Genomic DNA, 15,233 nt, shown 5'->3' with positions numbered 1-15,233 from the left:
GATGTAAACTAATAAATACATCAATGTAAATGTCCTGAACTGTTATTTATTAAACAGATTTCTGTATCAGACCAATACACGATATCGGTGCACCTCTACTTTGTAGGACGTGAAACGCAGCGTGGTTACTTCATGCTGCACCAGTGGGCATCATGGAACTTACAACCAATCTACATCTTGTAGAATTGTAGTAATTTAGTTTGTCAAAATTGGACTTGCACATGTATAATAAAGAAATGTGTAATGTGTACATTACAATGCATGAGAGGGATATGATAATCTCCTTGATGTCGAGTGAACAGAGAACACTGAGGGCATATTATTCATGCTTGCCGACATTTTGGTGCCCACAGCTTTAGTATAACGAAACCCAGTTCCTCGAAAGGGACGAAGCCAGGAGCTTAGTTTTGAAGTAACAAGACGACACATGGTGTACGTCTTGTCCGTGTATTCTGTGTCTACGATAACCGTTAAAGCATTCTGGGGAAGAGTTGAATAATATTTTCAATGGCTCTACGTGGCCAGCGCTAGGAATTGTGTTATTTTTGTTACAATACCTCCTGAAAATAAAGTCTATTTATCTGTAAAGAGACAAAGATTTACAATTATACAGATGACTATATAGAAATTATGACAGATTTTAAATGATGTTTAACAGTTATATAAGTGAAAACATGTACAGTTCATTTGGTTTTGAACACAATACAGAAATGTATGTGCGTCAGCATTGAGTTTGATTTTATATATTTACCATTTTATTACATTGTAATGTTGTGACTGCGATGGAGAAAAAAATTATGAAGGAATATAAATTCATTTTTTCAAATGTGTGTCGCTTTTCCCTTTCCATTTTGGGACACTTATGATTTCTTTTGAAAAAACAACAACAAAGAGTCTGATTTTCAATCAACTTTATTAATTTTAAAAATGTCATTTCACAGGAATCTCTTGACAGGCAAGACTTTGAATAGTGCCAGTGTTTCCCCAGTTTCATAAACTAGAAAACTAAAAACAGTAACAATGGATGAAACAGCATAGAGTGCAAAGATGCAGTTTACATGCAGCCTGGAAAGACCACAAATACTAAGGTTTGACTTGGAATCCTTCATCTTCACTTCAGCAGCAAGAGACACACTTACACACATTCATTAATAGACGCATGGACACTATATGCACATCAATACGTGGCCGGAAGCATGAGAGCACTGCATTAAAAGATATGAAGTTATTGTAAAGTTCAGTTAATTTTAATAAATCCCATGAAAAGACCATCCCTATCCTGTTGGCAGCACTCGTAATAAAACTCCTGAATCAGCTGAGTACTGTAGCTTTCAGCAAACGGCCCTCAAAAAGGAGGAAATAGTGCGTTTGTTCGGGTCTACTTTCAGCGGTGGATGAATACACATTTGGTGAGTATTTGGAGCACAGAGGAGAAGGGTTTATCAGGCTTTGATACACACGCAGTACTTGTCATTGTTGGTTTTGGTCTTTTCGTGGGATTTGATGATAGTAAGAAAAAAAAGGCATCGATAAGCATCAGAAAGATTCAGGAGACGAACGTGTGTGTAAATATTTCTTACTACTTAATATTAATTGGATTGTGTACATTTTATGAAGCGAATTCCTCGGTAAAAACAAATTGATCTTGAACATCTCCTTGGAGCATCTGTTGTGCATCGTAATAACAGTCTTTGGTACAATATAATTCAGTAGTAACAACGTACCAAGTCAGGTGTGACATTTCACGTATGGATAAAAGGAGAATCAAAGTGTTTTTTTACATCACTTGAGATTCAGGTTATCAGTGTAACAAATGAACCAAAACAGTAACAGTACACACAGAAAGACAATCAAAATATTTCCAACAAAAGAAAAATCTGTCAAGCTTTCCACAGGATGTCAGTGAGATGCAACATAGATCTCAATCAACCTACTTGGCTCCCTCTGGTGACGAAGAGTAGCACTACAGAGTACAGAAAAGGTCACATACGCACACACAACATAACATTTTCTATAAACACTTCCCTGCAGAGAAATAAAGAATACATCTCTTAATCCTAAAAAAAAAGTCATCTTTTTCTCCCAGAATAAAATGATTAATCTCAAGGTTCATCCTACCACCGAAAAGAACAGTCCTCAGGACCGTTTCTGGAAGAAAACACCAATGGCTTCTCGTCATATGTTGTGTGTGGCCACATGAACACACACATGCCTGAGTGACCGCCAGGGCCTCGCTGAGTAAAGTGCATCATGTAAAGTACCTCCGTGAGCAGGAACAGGCGGCACAGGTTAGGGTGGCCTTACCGGCTCGGATTGGTTTACTCCAACAGGGGCTCGTCGTCCTCGTCATCCTCTTCAACCTGCAGCCTCTGGAAGGGCCGGGAGCCTGACGGGCGGCGGAACCTCAGGAACCTGAACAGAACTGAAGAGCAACGAGTCCCGTTAGGAGAGCTCACCCAAACTTTGGGATATAAACTTGTTACACGTATATCAGGGGTGTCCAAACTTTTGTCACTGAGGGCCACAAACAGAACAAATTATTTGAGGTCACAGTGACCTTTGCCCACCGAATTAAAATCAGTTCATCCTTCAGTCCAAGTGAATTTGAAGAAATTCCCTCGAGGTGTTTTTAAGAGAATAGTACGTACGGACAACACCAAAACAAAATAATGAATAAATAAACAAACTGCAACGCGGCCTTTCGAACTCACCAGTGATCGTGGTGAGCACCAACAAGACGCCCACCACCAGGCCGGCCACCAGAGGGAGCTCCCAGCAGATCTCAGCGGCCAGCAGGCAGCGGGCCTGATTCAGGGTGCCGTTGTTGGGCTGCGGGGGCACCGACAGCAGGCGGCACATGAGCGGGTAGATGTCCACGCTCTGCAGGCTGCTGATCCGATAGCCCTGGCGGAAGCTGGGCCCGACCGCGGCCATGAAGGGGTGCATGCTGGGCAGGGAGTTGTCATAGCCGTGGTCTCCAACTGGAGGGAGGAAAGGAGAGTGGTGGATGGAGGCGATCACATGGCTGGCCATCACAGTAAAGAGACAGACAACTCGGGAGACGTACAGCGCGGCAGCTTCCCCCGCTGCACGATGGTCCAGCCCTCGTCGGCGACCAGTATGAGTGGCGGCGTGCGCTCATTGTTCCGGTAATGCAGCCTGTCGGGGATGGCCGACTTCAAATACACCGTCATGTTGGGGTGGCACTTATTCAGCAAGAAGAAGATGGCCTTCGGATCTGCAAAGCACGTGCACAGAAATATGCATTCGTGTGAAAATATTTCCCAAAAAACACAGCTGGCTGTAGGCTCTTTCATCTGTCGTGGACCTGGATACCATGGTGCGGGATGAGCGCCGTGACAGGGGAGAGGTCCACCAGCGTGTAGTTGTCGGGGTGGAGGCAGTCGTCCAGCCGTATGAGGCGCTCGGCCGAGCACTGGGTCATGCCGTGGTCGCTGGTCACCAGGACGTTGACGTGGTCCCAGAGACCGGTGCGGATCAGCTCCGAAATCAGAAGGCCGATGTTGTCGTCGACCTGGTCGCACACCAGCGGACACATTCATTGTTTCCGTCGAGAAAACCCGAAGCAAGAGGAGCTTTGTTAGAATTGAATGCGGAGCGGCTGGATCCATTGGTTCATACAAATCTCCGGACATACAGTATATACAACTTCCATACATCTTTTAGTTACAACCATTTGCTTTCATAATTTATCAAAATGTTGGCGGTACATGCATATCTAAAACTAATACCTCCAAAATAGCAATGCAACATCCGCCATGATTAGCGGGGATAGGCCACAGCTGCTTAGAATTGCGCACAACATAACAAGCCAGACATATTTGTGGACAGTACCTCCTTCAGCGCTTGGCTCATGGCAGTGTCGTTGTCCGGGCCGAACAGGTGACCCGACCGGTCCGGCTCCTCCCAGTAGAGTGCTGCGAACGTCGCACCCTGCTCCTGCTGGGTGTATGGTACAGGATGTCAACGGGAAAAAACAGTGGCAACCTTTAAAAAAAAAACGACTGCAAAAACAAGAAGCGCAGAAGCGGAGAGTGCTTTCCTACCTTTCCATCTCCCAACATCCACTTTGTCACGTTCCCCAGCCGCTGTCGGAAGGTCACGTGCGAGTCGTAGTGCATAAAGTGCGATGCCGTGCGGTTGCCGATGGCCACGTCCGAACCGGGCCACATCATGGTCGCCGTCTCGTAGCCGGAGTCAAGCGCCGTGATCCAGAGGGGCCGCGCCTCACTCCACCACACCGGGTCGGTGTCGTTGGGGCCCACATGGAAGCTCTTGTTGATGACGGGGTCGTACATGTTGCTGGCAATGATGCCGTGAGACTCAGGGTACAGCCCCGTCACCTGGAGAGGAGAAGCAGTGAGGTTGACCTAATTGGTTCAATCGGCTTAAAACGTGGTTGCGCCACACAATTTTAAGAACAAGCAGCGGGGGTTACCAGGGTGTAGTGGTTGGGAAATGTCTTGGTGATGAAGACGTTGGTGAGCTGCTCGACCAGGACCCCCTGGCTGTACAGCCGCTTCAGGTTGGGCATGGGGAACCGCCGCAGGTAGTCGGCGCGGAAGCCGTCGAACGACACCAGCAGCAGCGGCGGAGGGCCCTGCCGAGCCGTGGCGTTTGCCGCCCAGGCCACGGCGCCACACAGGAGGCCCAGCAGCACTTTCAGTAACATCCTGAGGTGTGCAAGAACGTCTGTTAATGCAAAACTCTGTGTGACTGGGAGGAGTGCTTAGACAAGAGAGTCCACAGTCATACCTGTTTGGCAGGTATAGTAATTACCATATTCAAAGTCAAATTAGAAGTCAGCAGGAGTAGCTCACTGTCATGGTTAGTTCAGTGTGTTAATATTAGCTAATTAGCGCTGCTCGAAGAAGGAAAGTCCGCTAGTTTTGCAAGTTATTAGACCATAAACCAAAGTATTGGGCTCAGAGACACGGAGAGAGAAAGTGTAGCCAAAAATAGTATTTGGTTCTTCACTTTTTCAGTCCAGATACCGATAGCGATACCTGGGCTTCGGGTGTCCGCCGATTGAGGGACCAACCTGATATCAGTGTTTAATTAATGTGCTGTGTCACTCTTCCAACTTTGTAATACAAGATGTAAACAAATAAATACATCAATGTAAATGTCCTGAACTGTTATTTATTAAACAGATTTCTGTATCAGACCAATATCCAACATCGGTGCATCTCTGGGATGTGAAACGCAGAGCGGTTACTTCATGCTGCATTAGATGCAGACTTTGCCCAAGGGAATTACCCACAATTCCTAGCAATGTGACGTTAAACATGCAATTACCAATGGAAGCATGGACACGTAAAAAAAAAAAAGAGGACGGCACGTGTGTGTTTAGACAAGTACTCAGAAACATTAAGGATTGAAGATGGGACATTGAAAATACATGAAATCAGAGATTAAATCTATGTAAATATTACACAGATTTATTTATCAAGCTTTTAGTTTTGTTATTGAAGCTGTTATGACAAAAACAAGTTAATAGATTATTTGAACGATGTCTCATCTTGTGATGAAAAGAGCCTGGATGACGTTCAAATCAGGGAGTAAAAAGTATAAAATGAATACCCACAATTGTACGCAATACTTTTTGATGTTCTCATGGTATTGTGATATGTTACAGCAAAGTGCTGTTCCTTAGTATTTACACTACTTCAAGCCCTACAGCCTCTCCTTAGGGTGGATTTCCTCATGTCAATCTACTTTAACGTCCATCATGGGGGGGTGTCACTATCTCCAGGGTGATAGTGTGTGTGTGTGTGTGTGTGTGAGAGAGAGAGAAGGGGTTTATAATGGGACTTTTTTAACAGTGCTGCGTCCCATTTAGTGAGCTTTCTGTTGTCTGTCAACTTTCTTTCTCACTCTACATCCGGTTTCATATTTGCAAATTACAAGTCAAACAATTACATTTTTAGCTTTTATTTCTGTCTATTTTTTGTAATTCTCTGCATGTTAGTTTAAATGTAGTTTGTTGTTTATCATTAACAATGTATATATTTGTACGTGTGCAATTGTTGAATAAATAATGTATAAAAATAAAAAAACAGAAGCGTTTGTCTCATTGTTTCAGCCACAAAGAGCACCTTTCAGTTTCGCTACGACACAAGAATACCAGCGAAACCTGTATTTTAAATTACAAGGACATGACTGCGAATATCTTATTGTACACACGATCTAGCCTGTAATTTAATTCCCCGCCAACACTCTCTCTTCCTTTGCCACTTTCTTATTTACGCACATCAGCTGGAAGACGGAGAGACACCGAATCTCTCTCTTGAGGTTATCAAGAGAAAAGGAGAGGACAAACCGCAACCAGGAATTCCCCGTTTGTGACGAGAAACACCACATAATTACACGAATAAATGCTTCAGACAACGCAGGAGTCAAAATAAATAATTGGTGGTGCACAATGCGCACGGAATACTTAAGAACAACATTATATGTATGTCCTGTTATCAACGGACAAGCCGGTTAGCTGCGCGCATAGCACACGTTAGCTTGCTAATGTTGCAGCGTTCACGCGCTGCTAGAAGTGTAATGTGTAACGCTACCTGTAACGTGGACGACAGGCAGGTGTCTTCCAGAAGTGTCGTTGAACAACTTTTCCCTTCAGTCAATTTCTCGCAGCAAAGTCATCACTTGACTTCCTCAAAATAAACAAAACCGGTGGGACGCTGCCACGCTAGCTAAGATTATTTCCAGACACTTCCGGTACTACGCATTTCAAAATAAATACCTCTTCGAAATGCCGCGCGTCGCAATACAAAATAGAGATGTTTTTTGTCAACCACAGTTTCGTCTTCCATAATATTAGCAACTTAATAATAGTTAATTTGAATAAAAATTCTGTGTTGCATACAAATGTATTTATTTACGAGTTTTAAAAACATAGGGCTTTTATTGTGACGTACAAAATGCCTCTTCTCTGATCATGTTGTGGCCACCTTGACCGTATAAAGCAGCCAATCAGCGTTCGGATTCGGTGAAGGGGCGGGGCGAAGGGCGGGTCAAGTGTGTGGTTAAATGAAATATGTAAAAGCTGTAGTAAACTAGAAGCAGGGATTGTTAGGGGATCTTTACATGTTACAGAAGTGAAATTACGATTCGAATAGCCAGATGTTGTGCCTCCAGTCTCCATCCAATCAATTACATAGACATACATTGTGGTAAATTAGTCTAAATACAAAAGTACAAGAACACCCCTTTACATTGCAGCATTGCATTGAAATTTCCCAGGGAAGGCAAAAAAAAACCAATAGGTCCGTGTTATTGTTTCTCACTCACAATAATGGGTTTCAGGTCCCTGCATTACATTGCAATGCTCTCATGCTAAATTGAAACAGGCTAAGTAAGTTTCTGTGTAATCTTGGTTAAAAATATTGAAAATGCTCATAGCCAGTAAATGATTAACTCCTCGATGTTACATGGCTCCCAGCAACAATAGCAACAATAGTCCATGTTGTATTCTCCTTTAAGGATCATCACCACCGTCCTCACTTGGCATCGCCTTTCTCCCTTCCCTGTCCAAAGTCCTGCCGAGCTTTACGATAAGGTAGCACACAGTTGGCATCACAGTCACTCTGCCGTACACTGTGACAGGCGCTCCACCATCTCAGGACGACCTCTGTTTGACCTCTTCACCCTCCAGAATGGAACCTGTGTACGAGAGCCCCGAGTTCAACTACGAGAACCAATCGGCGGGTGTCTATGACTTGACCTACGAGGCACCTTACGACGAGTCGCCGTACGACGAGCCCTACGAGCTGACAGCAGAGTACGAGAACATTGGACGGGCCAAAGGACAGGTGCCAACTCCCCCTCCTCTCCCACCACCTCGCACCCCAACAGAGGAGAGGCGAAGCAGGTCCTCCTCATCCTCATCCTCATCCTCCTCCTCCTCCTCCTCGTCTTCCTCGCATGCCGAAGATGAGGAGAAAGGGGAGGTGGAGGACTTGAACAGGGAGGACGTGAGAGAGGAAGAGGAAGAGGAGAAGGTGGAGGTGATGGAGGTGGTGAAGAGCAGCATCGATCTGAACTGGGGGATGGGGTCTCCACAGGCCGACGGTGGGAACTCATCGCGCAGATCCTCGTCTTCTTCGTCATCGTCGTCATCGGCCTCTGAGAAGGAGGAACCCAAGAAGAAGCCAGATCCTGAAAAAGAGGGACCTAAAGTCCAGCTTTATGTCAAGGTAGGGAGGAAGTGGGTTGGAGGGGATTCCAGACAGAGCTCAGTCCGATCTTGGTGGTGTTGTGTGACATATGTGTGTACGCACAGTTAGCGTGCAATTAGCATGCAGTTAGCGGGCCCAATAACCACCTGGATTTGAGCGAAGGTGTCTGCCTCATAAATAAATCTGTATCAGTTGTTTATCATCAAGTGCGCAAGGTCAATGAGGTCAAAGTGTGTTGAGCATATCTGTGTAATGTGATTGTTGTACATCCAGAGCCTTTCACACACACACACACACACACACACACACACACACACACACACACACACACACACACACGCACGCACACACACACACACACACACACAGAAATGACTCATCATGAAGTCATATAATGTGTGTGTGTGTTTGTCGCTCTGATTCTAAATTTAAGTTAAGTTGAACTGACAAGAATGTTCTGACTCAGTGCCGGGATAGTTGGGTACGGTTCCTGGCACACGGCTATGTGAATTCCCATGTGTGTGTGTGCTGTGTGTGTGTGTGTGTGTGTGTGTGTGTGTGTGTGTGTGTGTGTGTGTGTGTGTGTGTGTGTGTGTGTGTTGTGTGTGTGTGTGTGTGTGTGTGTGTGTGTGTGTATGTATGCCCATCTATCTATCTCTATGCTGAAAAGTCCCCAACTCCCCCACTCAAACACACACACACACACACACACACACACACACACACACACACACACACACACACACACACACAATGAATGAATGTATTACACAATCTGCACATTGCACACTAAAGTCCAGCTGCACTGGAGTATACAGCCATCATAAATCGGACACTTTGAAACCACCGCAGCATAAATCATAGCAATATAAGGTTATTGCAAGGGAGTAGGAGGGACTTATAATTTTATTTTTTAAAGCTGACTGACGCCAAGCTGACTGACGCCTAGCTTTAATTACGTGGTAGCCTTTTATTCAACATAAAGACCAATCTATAACATACTTATTATCATCAAATGTTAATAATAAGTTACGTTATCTTATTAGACACCGACTGTTCTCCCACTTATCTTCTGGAAAAAAGACTTCAGGGCAAAATGTATTTCTTAACAACTTATTAACATTTACAACTCTAGCCAACTCTGAAGATCAACCTTTTATTAATGATTCATTAACATTTATGAAGTGACCAACTTTCAAGGTGTTATTCGGAATTGAAAAAAAAAAATCCGATCTGGTGATATGAAGAGCTGGAAGGGACTATTTTCAGATGCGGAAGGCACACTGAACGCACAAGTCACCCGGGCCCACAGGAGGACGATGAATCTGGCTTTGGCACACACACACACACACACACACACACACACACACACACACACACACACACCGTGTTGGTACTGGTCCCATGGGATGAGTCTGACGGAGGAGACGATGACTCTCTGTGATTCAAAGTCACCCAGTCTCGTTGTCAATCAGAGCGGGCAGTGGTGGGAGGGGCAGGGCACCCTTGGGTGACTTGGTCTGCCCCGCCCTCCAGCCCTCTCAACATCAATGCTTGCAGTGACACCCATCTCCCCCCCACGCCAACCAAGGGGGTTATTTTTGCCCGACAGTGTTCACGCCCACTGCTGAGGCCTCTGGTGCAAATTGAACCTCTCTCACACACAGACACAGACACAGATCACACACACACACACACACTCTCTCTCTCTCTCTCTCTCTCTCTCTCTCTGGCAATGGTCCTCAGCTGACACTGACAGAGCTGCCATGGGACCAAGTGGACTTCAACCTGGACTAGAATCTGCTGTAAACTGACACGGCTCACAGACACACAGACACACACACACACTCACACACACACACACACACACACACACACACACACAAGCGCACGCGCTTGAGAAGCGGTTTTTAACTTGACCATGACGGATATCGCAGCCGAAGAGGACAAGGACCCTGATATTGAGCTATTTGTCAAGGTGGGAAGTCGTGCGTGTTTGTGGTGTTGGTGCAGTTTGTGCACGTCACAAGCTGACACTGGATCAGTTCTCTTCTCACATTTAAATTACATTTCCATTCTCACTTTTTCTGCCCCACTTTGCCTGTAATAGTTTTTGTTTGCGTGTGTGTGTTAAGGTCAAATGTAAGCTGCGTGTGCCCACTATAGAATATGTTTGGTATGTGTGTGTGTGTGTGTTTGTGTGTGTGTGTGTGTGTGTGTGTGTGGCTCCTTTAAGCGCGCATGCTATGTTGTTGTTGTTGTGTGCTGATTTTCCATGCGTTAACCTGACACCACCACGTGCATGGACAATCTCTCTCTTTCTCTCCCCCCAATGAATTATTACTGGGGTCCTTTCAGCACTGAGGGCCGCGGCTTTAAACGGTCTGAAGTGACGGCACAGCGTGTGCAGGTCGGCTTGTGTGTGTGTACACTCACGCACAGGCTTCGGCACTGTCACCAAAGCGTGCTGACCCAACACAGCGTGGACACATTGGGTCCGTAATGGGTTGTGGAAGTGCGTGGACAGGACCGCGGGTTCTTGATCTCTGCAGCTGAGACGCTCCTGTGTTACTGTGTTGTACAGTCGGAACCGCGCGTCCAAAGGGGCAGTGAGGCGGCTAATGGAGGCAGCGTGGATTATTCATGTTGGACTCGGTGTCTCGTTACAGTGTCCTATTGCAGCCCTACACACACGCACACACACGCACACAAAAGCACTCGTTCGCACATATTCATACCTCTGTATTTGATCATATGTCAATTATAAATGTGGTCATGTGCACACAAAGACCCAAACCTCTACTTCAAACTAAAATCACTGATTGTTCTTCTTGTATGATGATTGGATTCGATTAAGCGATTGAGTCAGGAGTGAGTGTGTGAGTGTGTGTGTGTGTGTGTGCGAATCAATGTATGTAGTGTTGGTGTCTTACCGTGTTTTCATGCATGTGTGTGTGTGTGTGTGTGTGTGTGTGTGTGTGTGTGTGTGTGTGTGTGTGTGTGTGTGTGTGTGTGTGTGTGCAGGCCGGGAGTGATGGGGAGAGCATTGGAAACTGTCCCTTCTCTCAGCGCCTCTTTATGATCCTCTGGCTGAAAGGCGTTGTCTTCAATGTGACCACTGTCGACCTCAAGAGGTAATAACAACATCATTAACACTTCAAAAAAACACAAGTACTGTGACAATTTAAGTATGGCAGGGACCAATAAACACAACATCCCACGACTCAGTGTTTGATTAAGCAGCTTAAGAGCAGCTTTAAGATGTTATGCTCCAAATACGTGAAGGAAATTAACAAAATCTCAAATGGTCACATTTAACGAATGTGATTAGGAAACCGGCTGACCTTCACGACCTGGCCCCGGGGACACACCCGCCCTTCCTCACCTTCCAGGGGGAGGTTCTCACTGACGTCAACAAAGTAGAGGAGTATCTGGAGGAGATGCTGGCTCCACCAAAGTAGGCCTCGTGCGCGTAAATACACACAAGCGGGAAAATGAAATAGGGGCAAGCAACATCCGAACTAACGGCATGTTTGTGTTTCTTAGGTATCCCAAACTTGCAGCAAAGAATCGGGAATCCAACACAGCAGGGAACGACATATTTGCCAAGTTCTCCGCGTACGTCAAAAACAAAAAGCCGGATAAAAATCGAGGTAAGTAAAACCTATTTATTTATGAATTAAAACTTGCCCCTAAGAGAGTTTGCTTTGCACAAAGACCATAGAAAAATAGAGAAAGAACATCGATAACTAAACATGACAGCAGTGGTGGACTTACTGAAGGGTAAGGGAGAAAAATATGAAATGGTCGAAGCTGCACATATTGGGGCCCCAATACACAAACAGTACCGTAGCGTCACATTTTCTCCACTGGAAGGACACTCTGGCACTTCATTACGTTTTCTCCAATGGAAGGCCATCATGTTTTCTCCACTGGAAATGGCATCCAAGAGGGTACCTTATTACATTTTTACCTCTGGAGGGGCATCCTAGAAGGCACTTCATCATGTTTTCTCCACTGGAAGGACATCCGGTTTTCTCCACTGGAAGGACATCCTAGAGGGCACTTCATCATGTTTTCTCCACTGGAAGGTATTCATATTTTCTCCACTGGAAGGACATCCTGTTTTCTCCACTGGAAGGACATCCTAGAGGGCACTTCATCATGTTTTCTCCACTGGAAGGTCATCATGTTTTCTCCACTGGAAATGGCATCCAAGAGGGTACTGTGTTACATTTTTACCTCTGGAGGGGCATCTTAGAGGGCACTTCATCCTGTTTTCTCCACTGGAAGGGCATCATGTTTCCTCCACTGTAAAGGCATCCTAGAGGGCACTTCATCATGTTTTCTGCACTGGAAGGATATCCTTGAGGGCACTTCATCACATTTTCTGCACTGGAAGGGCATCATGTTTTCTCCACTGTAAAGACATCCTAGAGGGCACTTAATCACGTTTTCTCCACTGGAAGGATATCCAAGAAGGCTTTTAATCACATTTTTTCCACTGGAAAGGCATCAGAGAGGGCACCAAGCCTGATCATTACAGAAATAGATAAGAGACATCGTGCAAGTTTAAAATGCATCTAGTTAACATACATATTTGTTATATTGTTATGAACAGGAACACTGGTTTAATAACGTCCATAACCTTGTAACCGGTGTATGTGTTTGTGTGTGCTACAGCATTAGAGAAGAGTCTAGACAAGTCCCTGGCTAAACTGGATGAGTATCTGATGAGTCCTATTCCTGACGAGGTTCAGGTAGAACACCACAGAGGCGAGGGCAGATCCAAACGCAAATACCTGGACGGAGACGAGCTGACGCTGGCTGACTGCAACCTTCTGCCTAAACTCCATGTTCTCAAGGTAACCTGCTTTTGGACTTGAGTTTGACTTCTGTCTTGACTTACAGTACTACAATAACTTGTTTTCCGCAGGTGGTTTCCAAGAAATACCGCAACTACGACATCCCGTCCGAATTCAGCGGGTTGTGGCGTTACCTCGGCAACGCCTACAGCCGAGATGAGTTCACCAACACGTGCGCGGCGGATGTGGAAATCGAGCTCGCCTACAAGGACGTCGCAAAGAGGCTGGGGAAGTGAAGGCGTCACCAGCACTTTCTCTCCTTTTAGAGAATCTACTGAATCACACCCAAAAGCAAAGGATGAGTTGTTTTAAGGCGGGTGGGCTGAGATGTGGTTAAATGTAACACAGTGGTGCGGCGTCTCAAAGAAGAGACAAACTATTGTATTTTATTTGAATTTGCTGTGCAGCATCTCAAGTCATTAATAACACTGACTATGAACAAAAGGGAAGAGGCTGGAATTGTTTGTTTGCTGATGTTTCTATCGGAAGTTAAAGGGAGCCCAAAAATCAAAAATACATATTTTCTCTATTTTCCTTCAACCATAGTTCCAACATGAAACTGCTCACAACACATGTGTGTGGATTATCTTGAGAAACCGGGTCATGATTTCTGGAAGGAGACATTTCTGTTGAATTTATTTTTTAAATGTGTTTTGATTTTTGGCGCCACAAGCCGAGTGCCATAGAGTCTCATTATATTGGAGAGCAGGTGGACATCTCCACGGCCGATATTTCCAACATTTGGCAACTCACACCAAAACAATCTAACTCGATATATAGCACTCCAGGTAAGAGAGAGAAAAAAAATGATTCTTTATTTTGGGGTGAACTGTCCCTTTAAGGGGAAAATGAAATGTAGTTGGAGGTCGTTTTCTCCTGACCTCTACTGAAGTATTACCTGTTTCTGCTCACAGTTAATCTGCTTATTAAACCTGAATAATCATGTCGTGAATTTACATATGTAATAGGAATAACGGGATGCATAAATCAATGTTTGATTATTTTATCTGTTTAAACACCGTTAAGAATGTGTTTCAGCCAAAGTAATTTGTCTTTTATTGGGGCAGCGTTATGGTTTAATTGAATGATTTACTTTTACGGTGTCGCACCACACTTAATGTATAATACTTATCGTGGCCGTGAAATGGTCTTATGTTTCAGATTAAAAACTATACTTTAAATTTGATAGATCAGCATATAGTGAAAAGGAAAAGCACACAAACACACCAAGTTGACCTCAGCTAGTTGTGTTGTCGTGTTAGTTTTAATCATGAATCTAGCTCTCCTTTGCCTTCAGCTCGTTGTGTTTGTACAGTTAATTTTATATGTGTGAATATCATATGAATGTGATGTCATTAAAGCTGCAGCTCATATATACTCATATTCTTTCTGATGATTAGAACCATGAACCCACTGTGTATAAGTCGCTTATTTGAATAATAAATCTATTTTCTCAGAGACTGAGCTTTAGAGTTGTGTAATTCCCCCCCTCGTTGTGTTGGACATTGTGCAAATGTTCTCAGGAGAACAGCGACACAAGAATGCTCTGTTTATGTAATACATGCAAGGTTGTCTTAGGCGTGTCGTGCTGTCTGGTAAATCCACCTCTCTGACTGAATCTGAGGCTGAGCAGTAAATACATATTTAGCCACTTAAACATACGCCATTCTGACCTCCCACAATCAGTCCTTCATGATCAATAGGCAGGAATAAACAAAAGGAAAACTTCAAATGCAAAGACCCAATAAAGAACAATGCATTTCCCTGGAGGCGCTGCTGTGTCCACAGCTTTTATCCACCTTTTTGCTTTCAGCGTTTGTTGTCTCCTCATAGCGGGTTCCCCGTCTCCCTGTCAGCCTCTTTTCCTCCCTCAGAAAAGAAAGTTTAAGGTTTTTCCACCTCACAGTTTTCTATTTTATTGTTCCTAATACTGGTAGAAGTACCCTATCTTTCGATCTAATTGCCACAATAATCTCCTGTTTGTCACTACATAGTACAACTATAATGTACACGACTGAGCAGTGCTTTACTTTTCATGCACTTTAACAATGCATGTCTTCTTAGACCCGAGCTGGATTTCAGCATCTCTACATATATAAATACAAAGGGCCCATTGTGTCAAGTGACAGCCAGCAGATGGCAGTAAACACAAAGCTTTATT

At 44.6% G+C, this 15,233-nt stretch overlaps 2 protein-coding genes across 2 annotated transcripts; one reads left to right on the top strand and one right to left on the bottom strand.

Annotated features, from left to right (window-relative positions):
* Nucleotides 1-902: 902 nt before the first annotated feature.
* Nucleotides 903-6,673, bottom strand: LOC306753107 (bis(5'-adenosyl)-triphosphatase enpp4-like). Its single transcript, XM_079236944.1, has 8 exons — nucleotides 6,588-6,673; nucleotides 4,460-4,694; nucleotides 4,068-4,364; nucleotides 3,856-3,960; nucleotides 3,337-3,535; nucleotides 3,068-3,238; nucleotides 2,712-2,981; nucleotides 903-2,422 (listed from the first exon to the last, which is right to left on the bottom strand). The coding sequence occupies exons 2-8, from the start codon at nucleotides 4,691-4,693 to the stop codon at nucleotides 2,319-2,321; spliced, it is 1,380 nt and encodes a 459-aa protein (XP_079093070.1). The 5' UTR covers nucleotide 4,694; nucleotides 6,588-6,673; the 3' UTR covers nucleotides 903-2,318.
* A 4,597-nt stretch (nucleotides 6,674-11,270) lies between these two features.
* Nucleotides 11,271-14,532, top strand: clic5a (chloride intracellular channel 5a). Its single transcript, XM_079236495.1, has 5 exons — nucleotides 11,271-11,341; nucleotides 11,539-11,664; nucleotides 11,754-11,860; nucleotides 12,891-13,072; nucleotides 13,144-14,532. Exons 1-5 carry the CDS (start codon nucleotides 11,286-11,288, stop codon nucleotides 13,306-13,308), a joined length of 636 nt encoding a protein of 211 aa, XP_079092621.1. The 5' UTR covers nucleotides 11,271-11,285; the 3' UTR covers nucleotides 13,309-14,532.
* Nucleotides 14,533-15,233: the final 701 nt, after the last annotated feature.

This window comes from Taurulus bubalis (genome assembly GCF_910589615.1).
Source record: "Taurulus bubalis genome assembly, chromosome: 21".
Taxonomy (NCBI): Eukaryota; Metazoa; Chordata; class Actinopteri; order Perciformes; family Cottidae; genus Taurulus; species Taurulus bubalis.
Note: the sequence above shows the minus strand (reverse complement) of the source record. Positions and strands in the feature narration are given on the sequence as shown.

What these genes read in the sequence shown, in the direction of transcription:
- LOC306753107 (XM_079236944.1), bottom strand. Translation starts at nt 4,693, where the DNA reads ATGTTACTGAAAGTGCTGCTGGGCCTCCTGTGTGGCGCCGTGGCCTGG. An exon ending in GGATGTTGGGAGATGGAAAG is followed by an intron (nt 3,961 to 4,067) that starts GTAGGAAAGCAC and finishes TACACCCAGCAG; the next exon opens with GAGCAGGGTGCGACGTTCGC. An exon ending in GGCGCTCATCCCGCACCATG is followed by an intron (nt 3,239 to 3,336) that starts GTATCCAGGTCC and finishes CGTGCTTTGCAG; the next exon opens with ATCCGAAGGCCATCTTCTTC.
- clic5a (XM_079236495.1), top strand. Translation starts at nt 11,286, where the DNA reads ATGATCCTCTGGCTGAAAGGCGTTGTCTTCAATGTGACCACTGTCGAC. An exon ending in AAAGCCGGATAAAAATCGAG is followed by an intron (nt 11,861 to 12,890) that starts GTAAGTAAAACC and finishes TGTGTGCTACAG; the next exon opens with CATTAGAGAAGAGTCTAGAC. An exon ending in CTAAACTCCATGTTCTCAAG is followed by an intron (nt 13,073 to 13,143) that starts GTAACCTGCTTT and finishes TGTTTTCCGCAG; the next exon opens with GTGGTTTCCAAGAAATACCG.